This window comes from Candoia aspera, chromosome 4, assembly GCF_035149785.1.
Source record: "Candoia aspera isolate rCanAsp1 chromosome 4, rCanAsp1.hap2, whole genome shotgun sequence".
NCBI lineage: Eukaryota > Metazoa > Chordata > Lepidosauria > Squamata > Boidae > Candoia > Candoia aspera.
The window spans coordinates 93498337-93519008 of NC_086156.1; the positions used below are offsets into that span (position 1 = coordinate 93498337).

General features: G+C 41.3%; 2 protein-coding genes across 3 annotated transcripts in view; one reads left to right on the forward strand and one right to left on the reverse strand.

Moving 5' to 3' along the window:
• The window catches only part of LOC134495537 (V-set domain containing T-cell activation inhibitor 1-like), a 142664-nt gene that overhangs the window by 43521 nt on the left and 78471 nt on the right, over positions 1-20672 (forward strand). The gene's annotated exons all lie outside the window — the stretch shown is intronic.
• On the reverse strand, positions 935-13339 carry LOC134495532 (butyrophilin subfamily 3 member A2-like). Of its 2 annotated transcripts, XM_063301043.1 has the most exons (5): positions 13259-13339; positions 12581-12925; positions 3135-3419; positions 1704-1802; positions 935-1089 (listed from the first exon to the last, which is right to left on the reverse strand). In XM_063301043.1, the coding sequence occupies exons 1-5, from the start codon at positions 13317-13319 to the stop codon at positions 1055-1057; spliced, it is 825 nt and encodes a 274-aa protein (XP_063157113.1). In that variant the 5' UTR covers positions 13320-13339; the 3' UTR covers positions 935-1054. The 2 variants fall into 2 exon arrangements, with proteins under 2 accessions (XP_063157113.1, XP_063157112.1); XM_063301042.1 differs by lacking the exon at positions 935-1089 and having other exon boundaries at positions 1112-1802.

Sequence of the window (20672 nt, forward strand, 5' to 3'; positions counted from 1 at the left end):
GTGTTTCTTCATTACTCTTGGATCCTAAATCCTACCTCTACATATTCAGTCCAGTCCTGAGATAAGCTAGATGATTTTTGCCCATCTCTGGTAGATTCATCTCCAAAGTATCAGCTTCAACACCTGTAGCTGCTCTAGCAATCTCAATTGTTACAGCTACTATAACAGCCATATCCTTTATCAGAACACTAAATCATCTATCATCTATCTATCTATTTATCCTCTATCTGTATCTTTCCCTCTCCATCCATCCATCCATCCATCCATCCATCCATCCATCCATCCATCCATGTGCTTCCAGGCAGGACAAAGCAATCGGCTCCAGAGAATGCCAATCAGGTTGCTGGGATTCAAAACACATAAGGGTGGAGTGATTTTTTCCCCAGACTTCTAATATTCTATAATCAAATACTTGCTGCTCTTTTAGTTATAGCATTTTTCATGGATCTATTTATTTTATTTATTCCTTCTTTAAACTTTTAAATTAGAATGCTGTTCTTAAACTGATTGGAGATCTGGATCGATATACTGACAATTTGGTATACTATTATAGAATGTATACTTTAAAAATGCACTCACCACTTTTCACTTCATTTGTTTCTTTTTCTGCAGAAAGTAATACAATTACTATTTCTTAAAACTGGAATGACATATTACATTCAATGTGCTACCATCAGGACGAGAGCTGCATATGCTTCTAAATGGACACCAGTATTAGCAAATAATTCCCCTTCTACTGAAAACTACAAGCAAACTTTCATACCATCTTCCAAAAAATTAACAACTTCTTATCCTTTGTTTTCTGTGGTATATTGGGGAAACTGCACATAACAATGCAGATTTAGGGAGCAACATGCATTGTGTCAGGTGTTTTAAAAATTGTGGATACAAAAATAAACATAAAGGTGAAGCTAAACTTTATTGATTCATCTCTTTATAGGGGGGTCTCTTTGGAAAGAAAAGAAGACATTTTTAAGGAGGCATTGCCCTCTTTTTTAATAATCTACCTATGTCATTTTAGGCACTGTTACAGTGTAAAAACTATGACTGGACATTACTTACCAAACTGAGATACTTCCTGCAAGCTCCCTGAAACAAAGCAGAGAAATACATGCAAACCCATCAGACTTCAAAACACTCTGTAACATTCTTTTTTCAAAAATCCACTTCTGGAGGACCCCAATTGTTTTACAGAGAACAAGATTTCAAGATTTTGGAATCTTCTTCAGTCACAGGAGTGAACTGGGATGGTGGAAAAGCAGCCTGTGTGGGCAGGAGCAGGTGAGAACAGGTTTGCATTGGTTGACCCTGGTAGAAGTCTTAGGAGCCCGGCCTTCTATCATTCCTTGGCCAAGGAAGCAGCATGTTTTGCTGTTGGGCTGAAAGGTCTTGGTCAAATCCTTCAAACACAACACATAATTTCTACTGTACAGTATTCCCAGGACCTGCCAACTGCATGTTTGGGAAATGGCTGTCATTAAATGAATCTACTATTTACTGTTAAGAGAATACAGTTAGACCAAGGCTTCCATGCTTTTTGGAGAGAAATTAGAGTAGATATGTACAATGTAATTGAGTGTATTCTGTTTTTATACCACATATGACACATTTATTAGCACAGACAGAGAAGAAGAGGCTTTTCCTAAAATATGTTGTGGACATAATTTCACAAATTCTCCTAATAACAAATTTATAATACTTACGTCTCCATTTATATGCCAAAAAAGCAGTGAGGCAACCGAAAAGCACTAAAATGATTACAAAGGGTGCAATCCAAGGGGAAGAAGTTGGATAAAAAGCATCTGAAAGACACATTGAAATATTACATAGATTTTAGTTGGAGTAGTAGTAGTAGTAGTAGTATTTCAGAAGAAATTCAAAATTGCCAAACAAAAAAAAAGTTAGCTAAATTTTTTCTAGCATTCAAGATGAATATGGGTAAGACTACAACATGGGGAATGGAAACATTTGGTTCAATTTAGTCTAATTTAGTTTAATTAATTAAATTAAGTCAATTTCATTTATTTAAATTTAGTCTAAAACCTAATTTCTTTAAATTAAATATGATTTTAAGTGCCATTAATTTGGACTTTAAGGAAAAGATTTCCAAGTACACCATGTGATTCTGCAGTGACCAAAATCAAATTCAAAATGGAAGAATTTCCTCTTCATGGTACACATATTATCCTGTTATTTATTTATTCTATTTATTTATATTTCAAATTTCCATCACTGCCCATCTTCCCCAAAAAGGGACTCTATTCTTTCTGTACATCACACTGATAATAAGAATATGGTTCCGTTTAATTATGTAGTAATGGTAACCACAAGGCCATTAAGTACTTAACGGACAAAATACGCAGACTCCCAGGCCCTATTTTGTGACCTTTGCAGGTCCTCAAGTCTGTGCTGCCAAAATTCAGCAGCAACCTACCAACTGCAGGGATTTTCCTGCATGCTTCTTGTCCCCAAAATAAGTAGCAAAATACATGTTAAGTTCACAATAGGCTTAATCTACAGATCCAATAAAGAAGTGAAAATTGTTTCCTGAAATTGGGAAGAATGGCTTCCAGAGATGGGATAAAGGCACACAGAAGCCATTCTTTCCATCTATCCAGAAACAAGATCTTTTTGTAAATATTGTCATATTTTCAGCTCTTGGATGTGCAAGGAGTTGGGCACCAGCAGGACTGAGGTTCTCTGCCCAAGGTTCCTCTCCTCCCTCTCCTCCTGCATCCAAGACCATGGAAACAGCACCAACCCTTTGTCTCTTTCCTTCTGCTTTTCACGTGTGAATGTGCCGCGGATCAAAGATGGGGCTGTAGGGGAAGAAAACGTACCTGTAGAGTCACTCTTAAAATAGGTGAGCACTGTCCTGAATTCCAAGAAAATGCATATGTGGTACTGAACCCAGGAAATGTATTCTGGCTGCGTAGATTTGCAGCTTGATGTTTTTCTTTGAAACAAATATTGTCATAACTAATTTTTTAATTATTGTATAAGGTACACTGACAAATAGAAGTTGAACAAGAGCCTACCTTTTTAAAACAATGAGTAGATATATAATTCTCCAACAGTATATTCCAAGTAAGCTTCACTATTAAAATACAGCCCCTAGTCCATCCCCCACTCACCAGAAACGAGGATTCGGGATTCTCTCTCGCTCTTTACCAGGCCGTTGATGATTTTGCAGGAGACTTCGCTATCCACTCCTGGCTCGAGTGTAATGGAACCCCAAACCCAAAAGATCCCTGCTGTGGCCTCCGTGTTTGCTATGCCCGACTTCTCTGTCCGGTTTTTCCCATTGCTGCCCAGCCAGAGAGCCTGTGGTCTTGGGTACCACCCCTCAGAGCTGCAGGTGAGTCCAATACCTGTGCCTGTGTAATCCGCCAAGGTAATGGTGGGGTTGCCTCCATTTGCTGCACAGAAATACAATGCCTTTAGTTTCCATGGCCACAGGAAGTACAGAATATGTCTAAAGCAGTGTTTCTCAACTTTTCTTCAACCATGGCTCCCTTCCAGACAGATATGGAGATGAAACAGTAACTGGTGCATTTTTTTGGCATCAACGAGATAGCACTTGTAGTATAATACACTTTGTTTTTCTATGCCCCCTTGGCATGTGCCATGGCCCCCATGTTACATGTTTTTCACCTGTGGCCCCCTTGAAGTATCCTAGGGCCCCCATGAGGCTATATGGCCCCCTGTAGATAATTGCTGGTCTAGTGTATCCTTACTCTGAAGAAACTTAGAAACTGACACTTAGCAATGATTTTGGCTGAAAGGTTGAACAATAATTTTACAGGACTTATTCATGAAGATCACTGTGGGTTTTTACCATGAGATAATATTAGAAATGTGTGGGATATTCTGGAGTATTTGGAGCAACACAGTGAAAAGCAAGCTGCATTGATCTTCTTAGATGCAGGAAGGCCTTTGATAATTTGACCTGGATTTTCTTGTTTAGAGTTCTGGAAGATAGGAACTTTGGAGATAATTTTTTTAAATGAGTAAGATTGACTTATACTTCACAGAAAGCACAAATAATTGTTAATGGAGAATTAACAAAACTTTGTGAGATTCAAAAAGAGACAAGACAAGGATGCCCTCTGTCTCCACTCTTGTTCATTTTAGTTCTTGAGGTACTGAAGTGAGACATAAGCCAAGGTGAGAGAATCATGGGAGTAAAGTTTTAAAAAGAAACTTATAAGCATTGATGACCTTGTGGGAGTTTTGGAGGATCCGTTAGAGGGAGTAGAAACATTAATGGGAAAATAAAAGGACTTTGGTATTTTATTTATTTATTCATTTATTTAATTTGTTATCGCCCTTCTCCTCCCACCAGAGGGAATCTGGTATGCTAGCAGGTTTTAAGATGAATCATCAGAAGATGAAAATGTTAACAAAAAATATAAAAATAGAAGATCAAATAGAACTGATGGAGAAAACTGGTTTTAAGATTGAGAAAAAAGTAAAATACTTGGGCATTATTATGACAAATATAAATTTCATGTTATTTCAAAATAATTATGTTAACACATGGAATGAAATTAAGAAGACATGTTAAGTTGGAAGAAATTAAAATTGTCACTGTTGGGGAGAATTTCTGTGAAAAAAAAATGAATGTTTTGCCAAGAATGATGTTTTTGTTACAGACAATACCAGTACTGACAACTAATGTACCATTTGAGCAATGGTATTACTAGATTTGAAATAGTATTTTGCAACTCGTTGTTTAGTTTGGATGAAAGAATGGATGTTGCTGAGAAACAAAAGACTACTAGTGTTAGAAGTTCACAACCTGAGGTTTGGAGGGCATGGATATTTATGGTATGATAAAGTTAATGTGGATTTAAAAACTATTTTATTAGACGTGCCATACTGAGAATATGGAATAGATCTAAACCCAGACTGTGCCTGAAAACTTCATGGATCTCAGCATACAACAAAAAGTATGGATCCAGTATGTAGACAACACCTTCATCATAATAAAAAAAGGAACAACTAGAGAAGACACATTAAACAATCAACAACATCTTCAAAAGGATAAAATTCACAAGAGAAGAAGAAAACAGGAAATGATGGCAAATTAGAAACAAAAGTCTATCGGAAAATGACCCACACTAACCAAGTTAACTATTACCAAAGTAACAATCTGTCATGTTCACTGTTTCAATGTGCCTGGTACATCGTAACACTTCACATGTCATTTGCTAACCACATATTTGATTTGTAACACTTCACGTGTCAGTTATTTGATTTGTAACACTTCACGTGTCAGTTGTTAATTGCGTGGTTGATTTGCAGGAAAGGGAGGCTGCCTTAGCCCGGACTGTTATCTCTTGGTTGAGGGAATGGAATGTGTTTGGGTTTTCTCAAATGCTCAAGGTTGCTTTCCCAGGACTGGTGAAGACAGTTACTGGCACCTGGGAGGGGGGCGGTTAGAACGGCTGGGTGGGGGGAGGTCTTACGTTTTGAGAAGAGGGTTCTTAATTTGTATTTGGCGCGCTTTTGCTCATTCTCAGCTTTCTCTGTACTTGCATACTAACCCTTCAATAAACCAGATTTCCTAGAGCCCACTTGTGAGTCTGGCTTTGTTAGGTTAGGCAACCATTACATAAAGCTGAGAATCTTAAACCCTTACCACTAACTTCTATCCAGAGCAATCTGTGAGGAACTAGAGTTAGCGATGACTGAGCCCACTCCGTACTCGGGGGAGAGCGAGTACTCAGATGCTGGGGAGCCGGATTCCACGGCTAGAGGAGGTGGGAGACAACCCACTCCGGAATTGGAGGATCTGTCGGGAGTGTCGAGTCCCAGTCCTGCGATCCAAAAGACTGTGAAGTCCAAGGTGGTGAAGAAGGCAGATGAGGCGCCGACCAAGCAGGTGATGTGGGATGAGGAGCAGGGACCTCTACCAGGGACATTGAGGACGTCTTGGAAGCTGAGGTACCCGCTGTCCCCGACTGTGACTGTGGCCGGTGAAAGAGGGTCGGAGGACTCTGCAAGCCCTGTGAAGGCACAAGGGTGGGACGCCAGGTTGCAATCCCTAGAGGCAATGGTGCTGAAAATATCATTGGCTTTGTGGGACCCAGTCGAGGAGAGAAGGGAGCACCATTCCCGCCAGTCGTCCCCCTCTCCTCCCTCCTCCCCGGGGGCGAGGATGAAAGGTCAGAGGAGACATTGGGCGGGTTCACCATCCAGCAGCCCCAGCCGATCATCCCCATTGCCCCCACGGCGTTCGGACAACCGAGGAAGGAAAATGGAAAGGGGGGAGAAGAGACATCCCAAAGTCAGGATTTCGGATTCCCCCCCCCCCCAGATGAAAAGTTGATGGGTGCCAAGCAAAAGACTGGACAGAAGGAGAAGAAGAAGAGCCCGCTGGGTCTAGATACCGGGAGTTTATGGTTAAGTTTGATGGGGACCCCACAAAGTTGTCATTTTTCCTGACAAATGCAAAGAGCTATATGGAGGAGTTTGGGGCGCTGTTTCCTTCGGAGAGGGCTAAGGTAAATGTGGTGGCCACCAAGCTAGAAGGCAGGGCAGCTGATTGGTTCGTGCAATTGACTGAGATGGAGGCCCTAGAATTGATCGATTTCGAGGAGTTCTTGTGGGCGCTCAAGTTACATTTTGCTGACCCGTTGGCAAAAGAAAAAGCCAAAGTGGCCCTGAGGGACTTAATCCAGGGATCAAGGTCGGTGGCAGACTACGCCTTAGAGTTCCAAGCTTTAGCTGCCAAGGTGGATGATTGGTCACAGACAACCCTGATAGAAATGTTCAAGGATGGTCTGCGACCTGAATTGTTGAGGTGGTCTTTGGGGAGGGCAGACCCAACCACTCTATATGATTGGATACAGCTAGCAGGGAATGTGGAGCAGGCCCACGTGAAGTTTGCGCAAAGCAAGAGGGGTCCCAAGCAAATGGCCATGATGAGAGCTGCCAAACCCATGGGCACCGCGGCCAGAGCAGGAAGAATGGCGTGGCAGGAGGAAAGGGAGAGCCGCTACTTGAAAGGGCAGTGCCTTCGATGTGGGAAGGAGGGCCACCGAGTGGCAGCATGCCCAAAAAGGAGGCCTGAGGAGTGCCAGGGGAGATCGTCAGGGAAGTCGCCCACCTTCCCCAGAAAGATGAAGGCGGCTGTAGCTGAGGGCGAAGAAGAAGGAGTCCCGTATTTCGGAGAGGAGGGGGAGCCCGAACTGCTCCAGCCGGCGGGAAACGCCAGCCACCTGCTCTAAAGGGCGCCGCTGGGCAGGTGGAAGAGGGAGGGAGCGACTACCCCTAGGTGAGTGGAAACTTTCCTACGTTGGCAGTGAAAGTTAAGCTGGACTCCCGCACCCGAACTGTTGAAGCATGGGCGTTGGTCGATTCGGGGTGTTCCCGCTGCTTGATGCACCCAGACGTGGTGGATGCGTTGGAATTACCCACGTTCCCCCTAAAACACCCTATGATTTTTACCCAGCTGGATGGTTCTACAGTGGGGGGGAAGCCAGTCACCCATTTTACAGATTTGGTGGCATTGCAGATGGGTAGCCACAGGGAAAGGCTGCCGTTTATTGTGGCCCTGGTGGGAGGACCGTTGGTCATTCTGGGGATGCCCTGGTTGGTCCAGCAAAACCCACACATAAAGTGGGTGCCCCGAACTTTGACATTTGGGGATGGGTTCTACCAAATCCCTATGGAAGAAGACACCCCGCAGGCTGCGGTGGGGAGGGTGGCGGCGGTGACACCGCATCTTGCAGCCGGCCCCCTGGAGGGCCTGCCAGAATAGTACCAGAGTTTTGCAGATGTCTTTGGAGAAAAGGAGGTGGATCAACTCCCCCCTCACTGGAGAACTGACTGTGCGATTAAATTGGTCCCTAATGCACAGCTGCCCAAACCTAAAATCTATGCCATGACGCAAAAGGAGCTGGCAACGTTACGGGAGTTTGTGGACAAAAATCTAGCCAGGGGTTTTATTGAGCCAGCTAATTCGACGGTGGGCGCTCCAGTCTTGTTCTGAGCCAAGAAGGATGGGACTTTGAGACTGTGCACGGATTACCGCGGGCTCAATGCGGTCTCGGTCCTAAATAAATACCCGTTACCGATCCTAAAAGACATGCTGGCACATCTGTCCAAAGGGAAAATATTCTCTAAACTGGACTTGAGGGAGGCATACTTCTGTATCCATATATGGGAAGGAGATGAATGGAAGACTGCTTTCAATTGCCCGCTGGGCTCCTTCCAGTACAAGATGTTGCCGTTTGGGTTGGCAGGGGCACCTGGGGTGTTTATGCAGCTAATTAATGAGGTATTACATGATCATTTGTTTAAGGGGGTTTTGGTGTATTTGGATGATGTGCTCATTTACACTGAAACGATGGAAGAGCATGAGCGTTTGGTGAAACAGGTGCTCAGCAAACTACGGAAGGCAGAGTTGTATGCCAAGCTCTCTAAATGTGAATTTCACAAAACACAACTGGACTTAGGGTACAGAATCTCAGATGCTGGGGTGGAAATGGACCCTGCCAAGGTGCAAGCCATTTGGGATTGGGAGCGCCCGCGCACGTGCAGGCAGCTCCAAAGTTTCCTGGGATTTTGCAACTATTATCGCCCATTCATCCAGGGGTTCGCTGAGATTGCATTGCCTCTAACTGATTTACTGAAAACCAAGGGGCGGGGTGATACATGCAGGGTGAAAAACCCGGGGGCGGTGCTCAATTGGACGCCTCAATGCCAGGCGGCGTTTGACAAGCTTAAGGGGTTCTTCACTGCTGAACTTATTCTGCAACATCCTGATCCCGATAAACCCTTTGTGGTTCAGGTGGATGCTTCGGATTTTTCCATTGGGGCTCTCTTGATGCAAGCCGATGCTGCCGGTTGCCTCAAGTCTTGTGCGTACTTATCCCGAAAGTTCGCTGAAACAGAGAGACAGTGGCATGTCTGGGAAAAAGAGGCTTTTGCTGTGAAAGCAGCTTTAGACACTTGGCACCACCTTTTAGAGGGGGCTAAATGTCCATTTGAAGTGTGGACTGACCATAAGAATTTGGAAGCCCTTAGCACACCTCGTAAACTCAGCCCTAAGCAGGTTCGTTGGGCTCAATTCTTTAGCCGTTTTGATTTCCAGTTAAAGTTCATTCCAGGGAAGAAAAACTTCCTGGCCGATGCGCTTTCATGCTTGCCTCAAGATTCAGCCCGGGCACCTGAAGTCGTGGGGACGCTTTGGACAGAACCCCAATTGGGGATGCAAGCTGTCACACGCAGCCAGACCCGTGGGGGGGGGGGCCCTCAGTGTCAATTTCACTGGCTGCTAGAGCGCCGGCTGTTCCTTCCCAATTGCAACAAAAGTTTCTCTCTGAGCTGAAATCTGACACCTGGCTGCAAGCAAATAGGGACAAGGTTTCTTTTGACAAAGGCTTTGCTTGGAGGCAAAATTGCCTCTATGTGCCTGACACTCTGCGAAAGGAAATCTTAAGGGGGTCTCATGATGATAAGCTGGCGGGTCATTTTGGAGTTGTAAAGACTCTACACCTGATCCGCAGGCAATTTTGGTGGCCCTCCTTAAGACGTGATGTCAAGGATTATGTTGCTTCTTGTCCAATTTGTGCCATGTCAAAACGGAAGGGGGGTAAACCTCAGGGCTTACTGCAACCTGTCGCCAGTCCATGCTGCCCTTGGGAGGAGGTCTCCATGGATTTTATCGTCGATTTGCCTCCCAGCCAAAGAAAGACTGTGATTTGGGTGGTGAAAGATTATTTCTCTAAGCAAGCCCATTTCATTCCATGTGCCTCCATTCCGTCGGCACAGCAATTAGCCCACCTTTTCCTAATCCACATCTACAGGATCCACGGGAGCCCCTCCCGTTTGGTCACGAATCACAGGACACAGTTTACCTCCCACTTCTGGAGGGCATTTTTAAAACTTGTTGGCACTAAACAAGCCTTATCCACGGCGTGGCATCCTGAGACTGACGGAGCCACGGAGGCTCTTAATGCCACCCTTGAGCAGTTCCTCCACTCATTTGTAAACTACCAACAAGACAATTGGGTAGATCTCCTCCCCTTCGCTGAAGTGGCATACAACAACTCCGTTCATCAAAGCACTGGGCGCACACCTTTCAGTACTGTATTTGGGAGGGACTTTGTGCCCATTCCTGACCTTCCTCAGCCCACCGTTCCACCTTCCTCTCCTTCGGATTGGGCTGCGCACTTGGCAGATTCCTGGCCGGTGATCCAGGAAGCGTTGGCTGACGCCCGCTTGGCTTATAAGCTCCATGCTGATAAAAAAACGTGCACCTCAGCCCCCTTTTAAGGTGGGGGATAACGTGTACCTGTCTACCAACTACATCAAATCTTCTCAACCTTCTAAGAAGTTGGCACCTAAATTTGTTGGCCCTTTTCCTATTGTTGCTGTTGTGAATCCTGTCACGTTTAAGTTAGACCTGACTCACAATCTTCGCCGTTTACACCGTTTTTCATTGCAGCTTGCTCAAACCCGTTACCCACTCCGCTCACTGGCACCCTCAGCCTGCTCCTCCCGCGCCAATCATGATTGATGGCCAGAAGCACTTCGAAGTGAAGGAGGTCCTGGATTCTCGCCGACTTCGTGGCACACTACAGTACCTCATTCGATGGAAGCATTTTTCCCACCGAGTGGGTGGCTGCATGCGATGTGCGCTCTCCCCTTTTAATTACATGATTTCATTCTGCTTATCCTATGAAACCTGCGCCATAGTATTCTTTGGGGGGGCGGTATGTCATGTTCACTGTTTCAATGTGCCTGATACATCGTAACACTTCACATGTCATTTGCTAACCACGTATTTGATTTGTAACACTTCACGTGTCAGTTATTTGATTTGTAACACTTCACGTGTCAGTTGTTAATTGCGTGGTTGATTTGCAGGAAAGGGAGGCTGCCTTAGCCAGGACTGTTATCTCTTGGTTGAGGGAATGGAATGTGTTTGGGTTTTCTCAAATGCTCAAGGTTGCTTTCCCAGGACTGGTGAAGACAGTTACTGGCACCTGGGAGGGGGGCGGTTAGAACGGCTGGGTGGGGGGAGGTCTTACGTTTTGAGCCGAGGGTTCTTAATTTGTATTTGGCGCGCTTTTGCTCATTCTCAGCTTTCTCTGTACTTGCATACTAATCCTTCAATAAACCAGATTTCCTAGAGCCCACTTGTGAGTCTGGCTTTGTTAGGTTAGGCAACCATCACACAATCCAACCTCCCACAAGAGGAGTTGTGTAAGGACTTTACTCAGATGAGCAAAAATGCACTGCAGCAACCCAGAACACCAGAAAAAGGAAACAGGCTACCTATACAACATCTTCCAGCAAAATGGAGACCCATGCAAATTCATCAAAAAGTGCCTGAGCACTCAGCCCATTACAGCACAACCAACTCAAGCTTTGAAAAGGGTAACACTTCTTGTTATTTCCTATACCAGAATATTTAATGCCCCTCTATTAATAAGTACAGGAAAATTAATTATTATTTAATTATTATTATTATTATTATTTATTGTCTTGTATTAATTGAGGGAAATTGATTAATCAATCAAATTAATAAGTACAGGACACTTCACACCTTAGACATGAAAGCCGTCTGGTGACTTTGGGCCAGTCACTCTCTCTCAGCCCAACTCACCTCACAGGGTTGTTGTTGTGGGGAAAAGAGGAAGAGGAAGGAGCATTCGGTATGTTTGCCACCTTGAGTTATTTATAAACATAATGAAGGTGGGATTTTAAAAAAATCTAATAAATCCAATAAATGCATTGGATTTCTGAATACACGAGGGAGACTCTGGATTCACAAAGATATACAGTTAAAAAAAAAAACAGAGAGAACCTCCTGTACACTTTTTCACTTAAAAAATAAGGAACTTCAAGATTAGAATTGCACATGCACAAAGACCTTCTACCAAAACAGCACAGTTTTAAAAGTGAAAAGCTTTGAAGGTGATGAAACCAAGCAAACCCAGGACAAGCTCTTAGAGAAGACAACAATTTCTCCAAAATGGCCCAAGACTTTGTCAAAATCCCTCCTTCAACTTCCTGAGCATATTCTTCCTCTGTTTTTTCTACTTCAAATTTTGGATGCTTTAGAAGTTCTTTAGCTGTTTATTTCAAGTTTACTTGCTCGTTGTGGATGAGATGGTATTTTTACTCTCAGATTTGCGACATGCACAAATTCCATTCTCTTTCTTTGCTTTTAATTTTAGTCTGGAAGCCATGGAAGTAGAGACAAGTATCTTACGGTGCAAGGTATTGTGACCATCTCATAGGTAAGGTAAGTACCAGAGCCATGCAACTCATTTATAAGCCTTCCAGTGAAATGTGCTTATTAGAAGAAAAGGCATTTTTCCATCAAATTGCTAAAAAACACAGAAGACATAAAAAGTCTTGGGAGCTGCCTGTGCGGTTTGATGCAGAACAGGACACAATCAGGTTTCACCAACTTTGAGACCAGTGACATGCCAATGGAAAGCAAATTTCTCACCTTATCTTCTTTCCATTGCTATGTCTACAATGTGACCCTTGCAAAATCCCATGTTATCAGAATCATAACTTTGGGTTATTTCAAGAACAGACTAAATCACCTTACCTGTTAAAAGCAACTCAACCACTGCTTCATCATACCAGTTTTGAGAGGATATGATACAGGTATATTTTCCTTGGTCAGAGAGACTAATGTTCCTCAGCAGCAGGGACATGTTCCCTTTATTAAACTCAGAATCAAAGAGCTGTGTTCGACCTTGGTATCTTTTATGCTCCGTTGCAGCTTTATAGTTTTTCACTTCAATTTTTTGGAATGATTTATCCAAGATCCACTGAACATTGATATTGGTGTCTGTGAGTGGCCCCGAGGTTTCTATTTGACATGGGAGAATTACTTCCATTCCAAGGTATCCAATTATAGGATTTTTTGGTGGTTTGATTGAAAAGTGACCTTTAAAAAGTAGAACAAATCAAGATGGTCATTAGAATGCAGAAATTGTAGCTTTGTAGCATGTCCCACATTTCTCCCTAATGTCATTGTCCTGTTTGTAGGACATGAATTTCTGTATTGGGCTATCAGAGTGGGACACCATCAAGAGTAGGCTCTAGAATGAATTTTGATATGATTGTGGTCATGCCAGCAACTACTTGCTGTGGCTGCCATATTTACTCTTCAAAGCAGTACAATAAGACGCAGGAGATGGATCTTGCTCTGCATTCACATGCTATTACCCTGAAACCAAATGAGTCATTGCCATAGACTTTCCTCGGAACAATACTTTACCTGCTACATGTGAGAGCTGCAGAAGTATGAAGATCCAAACAGGAGAAAAGAAGGACCACATGGAGCTGGAGATAGAAGGACGAGACTCTGGAAAGGAAAACACCGCATTTCAAGTTGCATTTGTTGTTTTGGTGAGACAATCATTATTTAAACACACACCCACAAATCAATCATGGAATTTTATATATTGACATTGTAAATTTGAAAGCAACTTATATTTGAATTAATTCAAAAGTAATAATAGAATAACAACTGTACTAATTTAGTTTAATTAACTCTATTCTCCAGGATCTAACTACAGATGATCAGCTTTGGATTTTTCATTTTTTGCCAATAAAAATGGGTATTTTGGGGTATCCTTCACCTGATACCCAAATATTTTATTTGTTTATTTATCATACTTTTATCCAGGCACAAAGACTCTTGCCAACATGTGTGAACATATGATATATCATGTGAAAATAGATACATTCTCAATTATTTCTTTCTGGTTCATTTTGCAGTGTGCCATATAGTGGAATAAATTAGCAGGAACTGGTGGAGGGTGTTGAGAAGATACACACAGACATTGGTAGTATCAAAGGTGTTTCTAGAATCTACTTCTGCGAAGTTCTTAATTGCACTGTATATCTTGCTGTACTCAATATAGGTTAGCTTGCTTCCCACCACTGCTTCCCTGATTGTCTATCTTTTTGTGTCGAATATTCCCAATACTAGCACAATAAAAAAAATGCCTAGAGACCCAAAGGTTGCACTATTAATTTAGCCTGTCAGTTCAATACTTCTAAAGGGGTTGTTACTTATTTATGGGTTGGGGAAGGAAGGTGGGGGAATCAATCAAATGGATCAAGAAATATTATTCATTGTAAATGAAAATTCACCCATCCACCAAGGCTGGGTAACCTGTCTTCCCTGGCAGCATAAACTCTGCGTGAAAAGAAGTCAAGAAGCAGCCATTTCAAGCACATTTAAAATGAAAGCGGCAGTAGTAAATAACCTTTTACTTCACTAACAAGGAAGTCTGCTTAATGAAATATCTCATAGTGATATCCCTATTCCAACTACATTTATCTATCTTTTCCTTGAAAATCTCATGTCAAAGCATATATTAAAAGTATGCATTTATTGTTGTACCTTCACAAAGACAATGTCATTCTGTAAGGTAAACCAAGGTTGGGGAAGAAGATCTCTTTGATTTAAATTACCAATTCATCATTAAACTTAAACATATTTCAGTAATTAAAAGCATGAGCTATATTTCTGATTTTTAAAAACAGTTTCCTTACCTGATAAGACTTCCAAGATATATCCTTTAGATTCTCTACTTTATTCCCATTTCTCCTAGACCTTTGTCCCTAGCCTTCGTGACTTTCATTTTCCAATGCTCCATATAAAGTAACAGCAGAATACCTGGCAGCTGATTGTTATAGCATTCCACACCCATCCCTCTGAAGGACAAAGGTTGCACTATTCATTTAGCCTGTAAGTTCAGCAGATACTTCTGAAGTTGGTCCAATTCGCAGAGCTTATACGTGCTTTGTCGATGTGTTTTCTTCTCCTTCTGTTTAGCTATTCTATTCAAATCTATCTATCTGCCTACCTTTTACTAAAATGTTTGTATTATCTATAGGATAACCTTCCTATTATCTATAGGATTTTGTGGTAGATTACAAGCCATAAAAACAAGACACAATGGATTAATAAAACAAGTAAAATGTAATAATATATCAGTTAAAGGATGCAATTAACACACATGGTGATTGATTGGATTCATTGATTGATTGATTGAAGTCCCACCTTTCTGTTCTGAGGAGCACTCAATAATAAACAAGTGACCTAAATTGTTCACAGGGCTGCATACACACTGATGCAGCATAGTGGGTATTGTTGTATGTAGTGCAGAACTTTTGGAGAGTCCCTCCCACCAAAAATAAAAATAAAACAAAAACAAAAATCTCCTGCAAGGCTTAAGGCCACCGTCTTTTTAAGCACCCTAACCTCCAAAGGGATGCGGTGGCGCTGCGGGTTAAACCACTGAGCTGTCGATCGGAAGGTCGGCGGTTCGAAACCGCGCGGCGGGGTGAGCTCCCATTGTTAATCCCAGCTCCTGCTCACCTAGCAGTTCGAAAACATTCAAATGTGAGTAGATCAATAGGTACCGCTTCGGCGGGAAGGTAACGGCATTCCGTGTCGTCATGCTGGCCACATGACCCGGAAGTGTCCTATGGACAACGCCGGCTCCAAGGCTTAGAAACAGAGATGAGCACCGCCCCCTAGAGTCAGACATGACTGGACTTTACGTCAAGGGAAACCTTTACCTTTACCTAACCTCCAAATGCAAAAAAAAGTCTTTTTTTTTTATCTCATTCACTCTGGAAAGTCTCTGAGGACCACAGAAAAGATGTTGGCAGGGCACACTTTTTGCACTGCTACTTTAGTATGTCTGTTTGTATATATGCTGATGGGCTTCGGTGTTTCAAACTTTAATTCTGCACTACTTCATATCTGCAAAACTGTTTTCTTCCCTCTTTAATTACTCATTTATGAAACATCTAAGGCCACCCAACTCCATAATGACTCTGAGTGCTATGCAGCAATGAAGTCATTACCACAAAAGATACAAGTGAAAGCCACAGGCATCTGACAAGGAATTTCAGTGAGTTCGCCCCCCTTGCCGTTAGAACAAGCGCGATATTATCTCCAGCTTCGAGGCAGCATCTCTCCGAAGCTGAGCTGCAGGGAGACGAGGGCAGAGGAGAGCTGCACTTCCAACTCTCGTTCATAGGCCACCCAAAACCCTCTGGCTGGCCACTGTGGGAAGCAAAATACTACACCAAAATGGATCTTTTTTAAAAAGCTTCATTAAAGAGCGACTTCTGGCTTCTTACAACAAAGATGTCCCAAATCAATTCCAATCTCTTACTCCAGTTTGTACTATAATAAGCATTATTTCTAGAAAGCATTTGAATTCTCATTATAACATTCCCTTCTAAAACAAATTTTCCTTCCCAGTGAAGAAACACAAAAAACCCTTCAAACATAATTTATCACCTAATATACTAACGAACAATATACTTTTTCACTATAATTTGCTCCTATCTGCCAACTAAACAACAAATAACCTAACTATATCTTATTGCTATTATTTGTTTATAAGAATATCATTCAAAAATAAAAACAGTCATCTAACACTTTTAAAAAATCATCCAATAAACAAATTTAAACAATTATCAAGACAAAGTGAAGCATTTAAACTGAAACAAAATAACCTACCAACTTATTACTATTATATAATTTAAAAAGTAACATGATTAATACCCTTTAACCAAAAACGTAAGAATTCTCCAAACAGCGTAAACATTTATCTAAACCTTTAAGAGACCATCCTGATAAGCACATTTCGACAGTTATCCCACTTCAGAGTAAACCAAGGCATTTACATATCTCAATATTATGCCCAGAACTTTCTTCTTGTCAATTTCAAATTTTACAACCAGTCTTAAAAAGTCCAAATATTCCTCAGAAATCTTCCGGCCTTTGAAGCTTAATTCTCTTTCTTGATCATGGTGTGATGGCAGCACAATCTTTCCAGTCCCTCTATCTTCAACTTTCCACAACTCAGTTTTCCATTGACTGTTTAAATGCAAGTTACCAATTCTCATCTTCTTCTTTGGAGACGCCACTTATTCTTAGGATAATTTTCAGCCTTATCAGCTTCCCTCAATTTTTAAGAAAATTTGGACTCCACACCTTCTGGGAAATGATCCAAATCTTGGGTAACTGCATTGTAGAAATCTTTGAATATCACTTTAATTTCCTCCATATGTCTCCAGAGGAGATTATAGCACCCTCTGCTGCCTCAGGAAGGTAAAGTATACTTGAACATTCTCTCCAGCCCTTTTATCTCCAGTGTAGCCAACTGAAAAAATGGAACGTAATAACAAATAGCATTCCCACATAAAAGTGAAAGCAAATAGGTCAGAATTCCAATCCACAGATAGAACAAAGAAAAAAAAAATATTCCTCAAAACTCACTTTAATAAAGAAAGCAATAAAAAAGCAAAAATTCTTAAATCTCAACATTACAAATTATATATTAGAAAGGCCAAATCACCAAATTAATAAATTCCAAAAATGATGAAAGTCACCAAGAGATTCCACATTTTTTTGTTGTAAAAAGCCTCTCTTTGGTAAAAATCAAAAAAAAAATCTTGGTGTTATAGAAATGGGGTGGGCAACTTTAGAGTCCATTTTTGGCTTCAGTGGGGCTTGGGAAAAAGATGACAGCTCCACCTCTCAGCTGATCGCTCACCAGTTGATCACAAAATGCCATTTTGTAATCTTGTGGCTGCGACCAGCCATCCCGAGGACACATGGGGTGATTTCCTGGGGTTCTCCTTTCTCCAGAGAACACTTCTGGGCTCTAAGGAAGCCTGCCTGAACCCAGAGAAATTGCCACACTGGCCAGTCTACCACAGAGATTGTGGAGGATGCAGTTCATGCCACCATTTTCCCACTGGAAGTCCTACACCAGAATGAATTTTGACCAGATCTAGCAGGGTTGCTCTTGGGTTCTTATGTCATAAGATTAAGCCAGTACTGCATGAATATAAAAGATTGGATTAACTTCCTCATCCTTCCAGTGTGGGGTTAAAACTGAAAATACTTCCATGCAGTCAGAAAAATAACAAAGCTATAAGGCAGAGTTGTAATTTCATGAACATTCTGATTGATAAAAGTATTTATTATTGCATTTATATCACTGATTTTTTCAAGGTATGTATATTCCCACAGAATAATATCTCTGTGAGGTAGATTGGGCCAAGAGAAAAATTACTGGACCAATGTTAGCCAGTGAGCCCTGTAGTGGGACAGGGACTGGAAGTCCACATTTGAAACCTTAACTACTATACTACATGGGCGGGGATCAACGGGTGATTGTTTATGACATCTATATTCCAACAGAAAAATCTATGTTAGTCTGTGGCATTGTGGATTTGATGGCACCTAAAACAGATTTCTTCTGGCATAATTTCACTGAGTGAGTAGCACAGAGTACAAGGTACCAAGGTACATCTATGGTTTATTGCAAATTATTTTATTAATATATAAGACTTTATTATTTTTTATTCCACCTTTATTATTTTTATAAATAACTCAAGGTGGTGAACATACCTAATACTCCTTCCTCCTCCTATTTTCCCAACAACAACAACCCTATGCGGTGAGTTGGGCTGAGAGAGGGTGACTGGCCCAAGATCACTCAGCTGGCTTCATGCCCAAGGCGAGACTAGAACTCTCAGTCTTCTGGTTTCTGGCCTGGTACCTTAACCACTAGACCAAACTGTACAAATTCAACTTTTCATTGTGATAAACTTTTGAGAATCAGCAATATCCACTTCAATCTAGATTTCAGCATCTGAGGAAATTATTCTGCCCAACAATTCAAATTCAAGAGTGTAATATATTTTCTGATCTCACGAAGGGCTCCCTATTTCACATGGCTTCACATTGGATTAATTACCTGTTCAGTTTTCTGCTCTTAAAAGAGATTTAATTACCAGTGAAATATTATTGTTTATAATAATATAAGAAACTTTCTGATCTTGCCACCCAGAGCATAGAAACATAAATGCTTACAGATTTACAGCACAATTCCATGTATTATTACAGTATATAGAAATAATCCCACAAGCATCTTATTCCCAGATAAATATGAAGAGAATTGTACCTTAAATTCATTTAGAATATACAGGACAAAAGAAGGATTGTCATAATATGTAACAATTAATTACACAAGAAAATAAAAGAATCACATATGTGTATACACATATCAAAGCCATTTGCTTTAACTAGGAATCATTTGATTTTTTTCAATTCTACTGATATTGTCCAATATTTTTACATTCCTTATGTTCTGCTCCATTTGTCACCAAGTAACAAATCTGGCTTCCAGAATATATTAATAGTTTAAAGTGAATATCTCCTGAGCTGAGTTCAGTTCCTGGTGATTCATGAACATGTTCATCTGGTTTGGGGACAGCAGAAGCAGTTTGCTATTGCTTTCTTCCACAAGACTGTTTGTGGTCATTGAACCCAGGTAGCTGGAAATCATAGTTCTTTCTAGGTAACAAACAAAAGTACATAATGCATTCCACATATGAAATAACAAAGAAGATCTATTATTTCAACATCAGGATCACACCAGTTAGATGGTGTTCTGTCCAACAACCCAAGTTCAAGGCTATAGTGCAATACACTCACCTCACAGAAGCTTGGCACATAATGAGTTTCTCCTTTTCTCTTAATTTTCACACAGCTATAGACTGGGTACAGAACCACTTGGGTTTCTTCCTCCTTAAAATTAATAAAATGAGGTGCTGACAAATTAACATTTGCTCCCTGTAGTTTAGCCTCTGAAAACCAACAGGTGCAAAAAACAAAAAAACCTCTGGACCGAAAGTATGATTTGCATATAATAATTAGAAGTAGGAAACCATCCCCTTGACTGCAATCCCACTGGCCTTCAGTATTGTTTGGAGCAGTGCCTTTGATGTTCATCATGCCCTCCTAAAGGAGGAATAGGTAAGTGTCTACTTGTTACATCAACAATGTGCAAAGTTGCCTCAGCTGTCACTTCCTTGCCTGAAGACCTTTAAGTTTTTCTTTAACTCTCACCTAACTCTAATACCAAAAATGAAAGTGAGAACAGACTAAGAATATTGCCATATCTAAAGCAATGGGTGATCCATTTTTTGATGAAAACTGACACAGTGGCCCTGTTCTCAAAACCCCTTTAACTCAGTCACTAACCCAATCAGATTCCTAATGGTTCTGACAAGAAACAGTCACATCCGGTGGATCAAAATCACAAACCCAAAATCCCTCATACCTACTTCTCCAGAAGGTATACCATATCCCATAAGCCCCAGAAACCGAAGAGTGATGGTGTTATGTACAATCCTTATTGTGGGTGGGGGTTTTGTGGGTGTGTGTATGTGTGTGTGATTTACGATTAAGCCAAATCTCATCATCTCTGGGAGCTCTCTACAAGATCTATTTGTTCCGTTGCCACCACTAAACCCTTGTTCTGGTTTAGAAATTATTTTCTTTTTTCCTTTTCTTTTTTTACGTCTTTGAAGTAACATGACTAGGTGGGATGTGAGAAAGAAATAGAATTGCACAGTCACTTAATTTTGAAAAAAAGAAATTGACTTTTATTGAAAACTTAAATTGGTTTATAAATAGATACACTTAATTCTACAGTGTATCTAATAACCAGTCAATCCTTGGCCACCGTAGCACTAAGTACTGTATATTCCTAACTTTGCCTCCCTAACAAATATAGGTATTCCTAGGTTTGGATTCTGAGGCTCCTCAGTCCTGTCCTTCCACATACACCTCCCAAATCCCC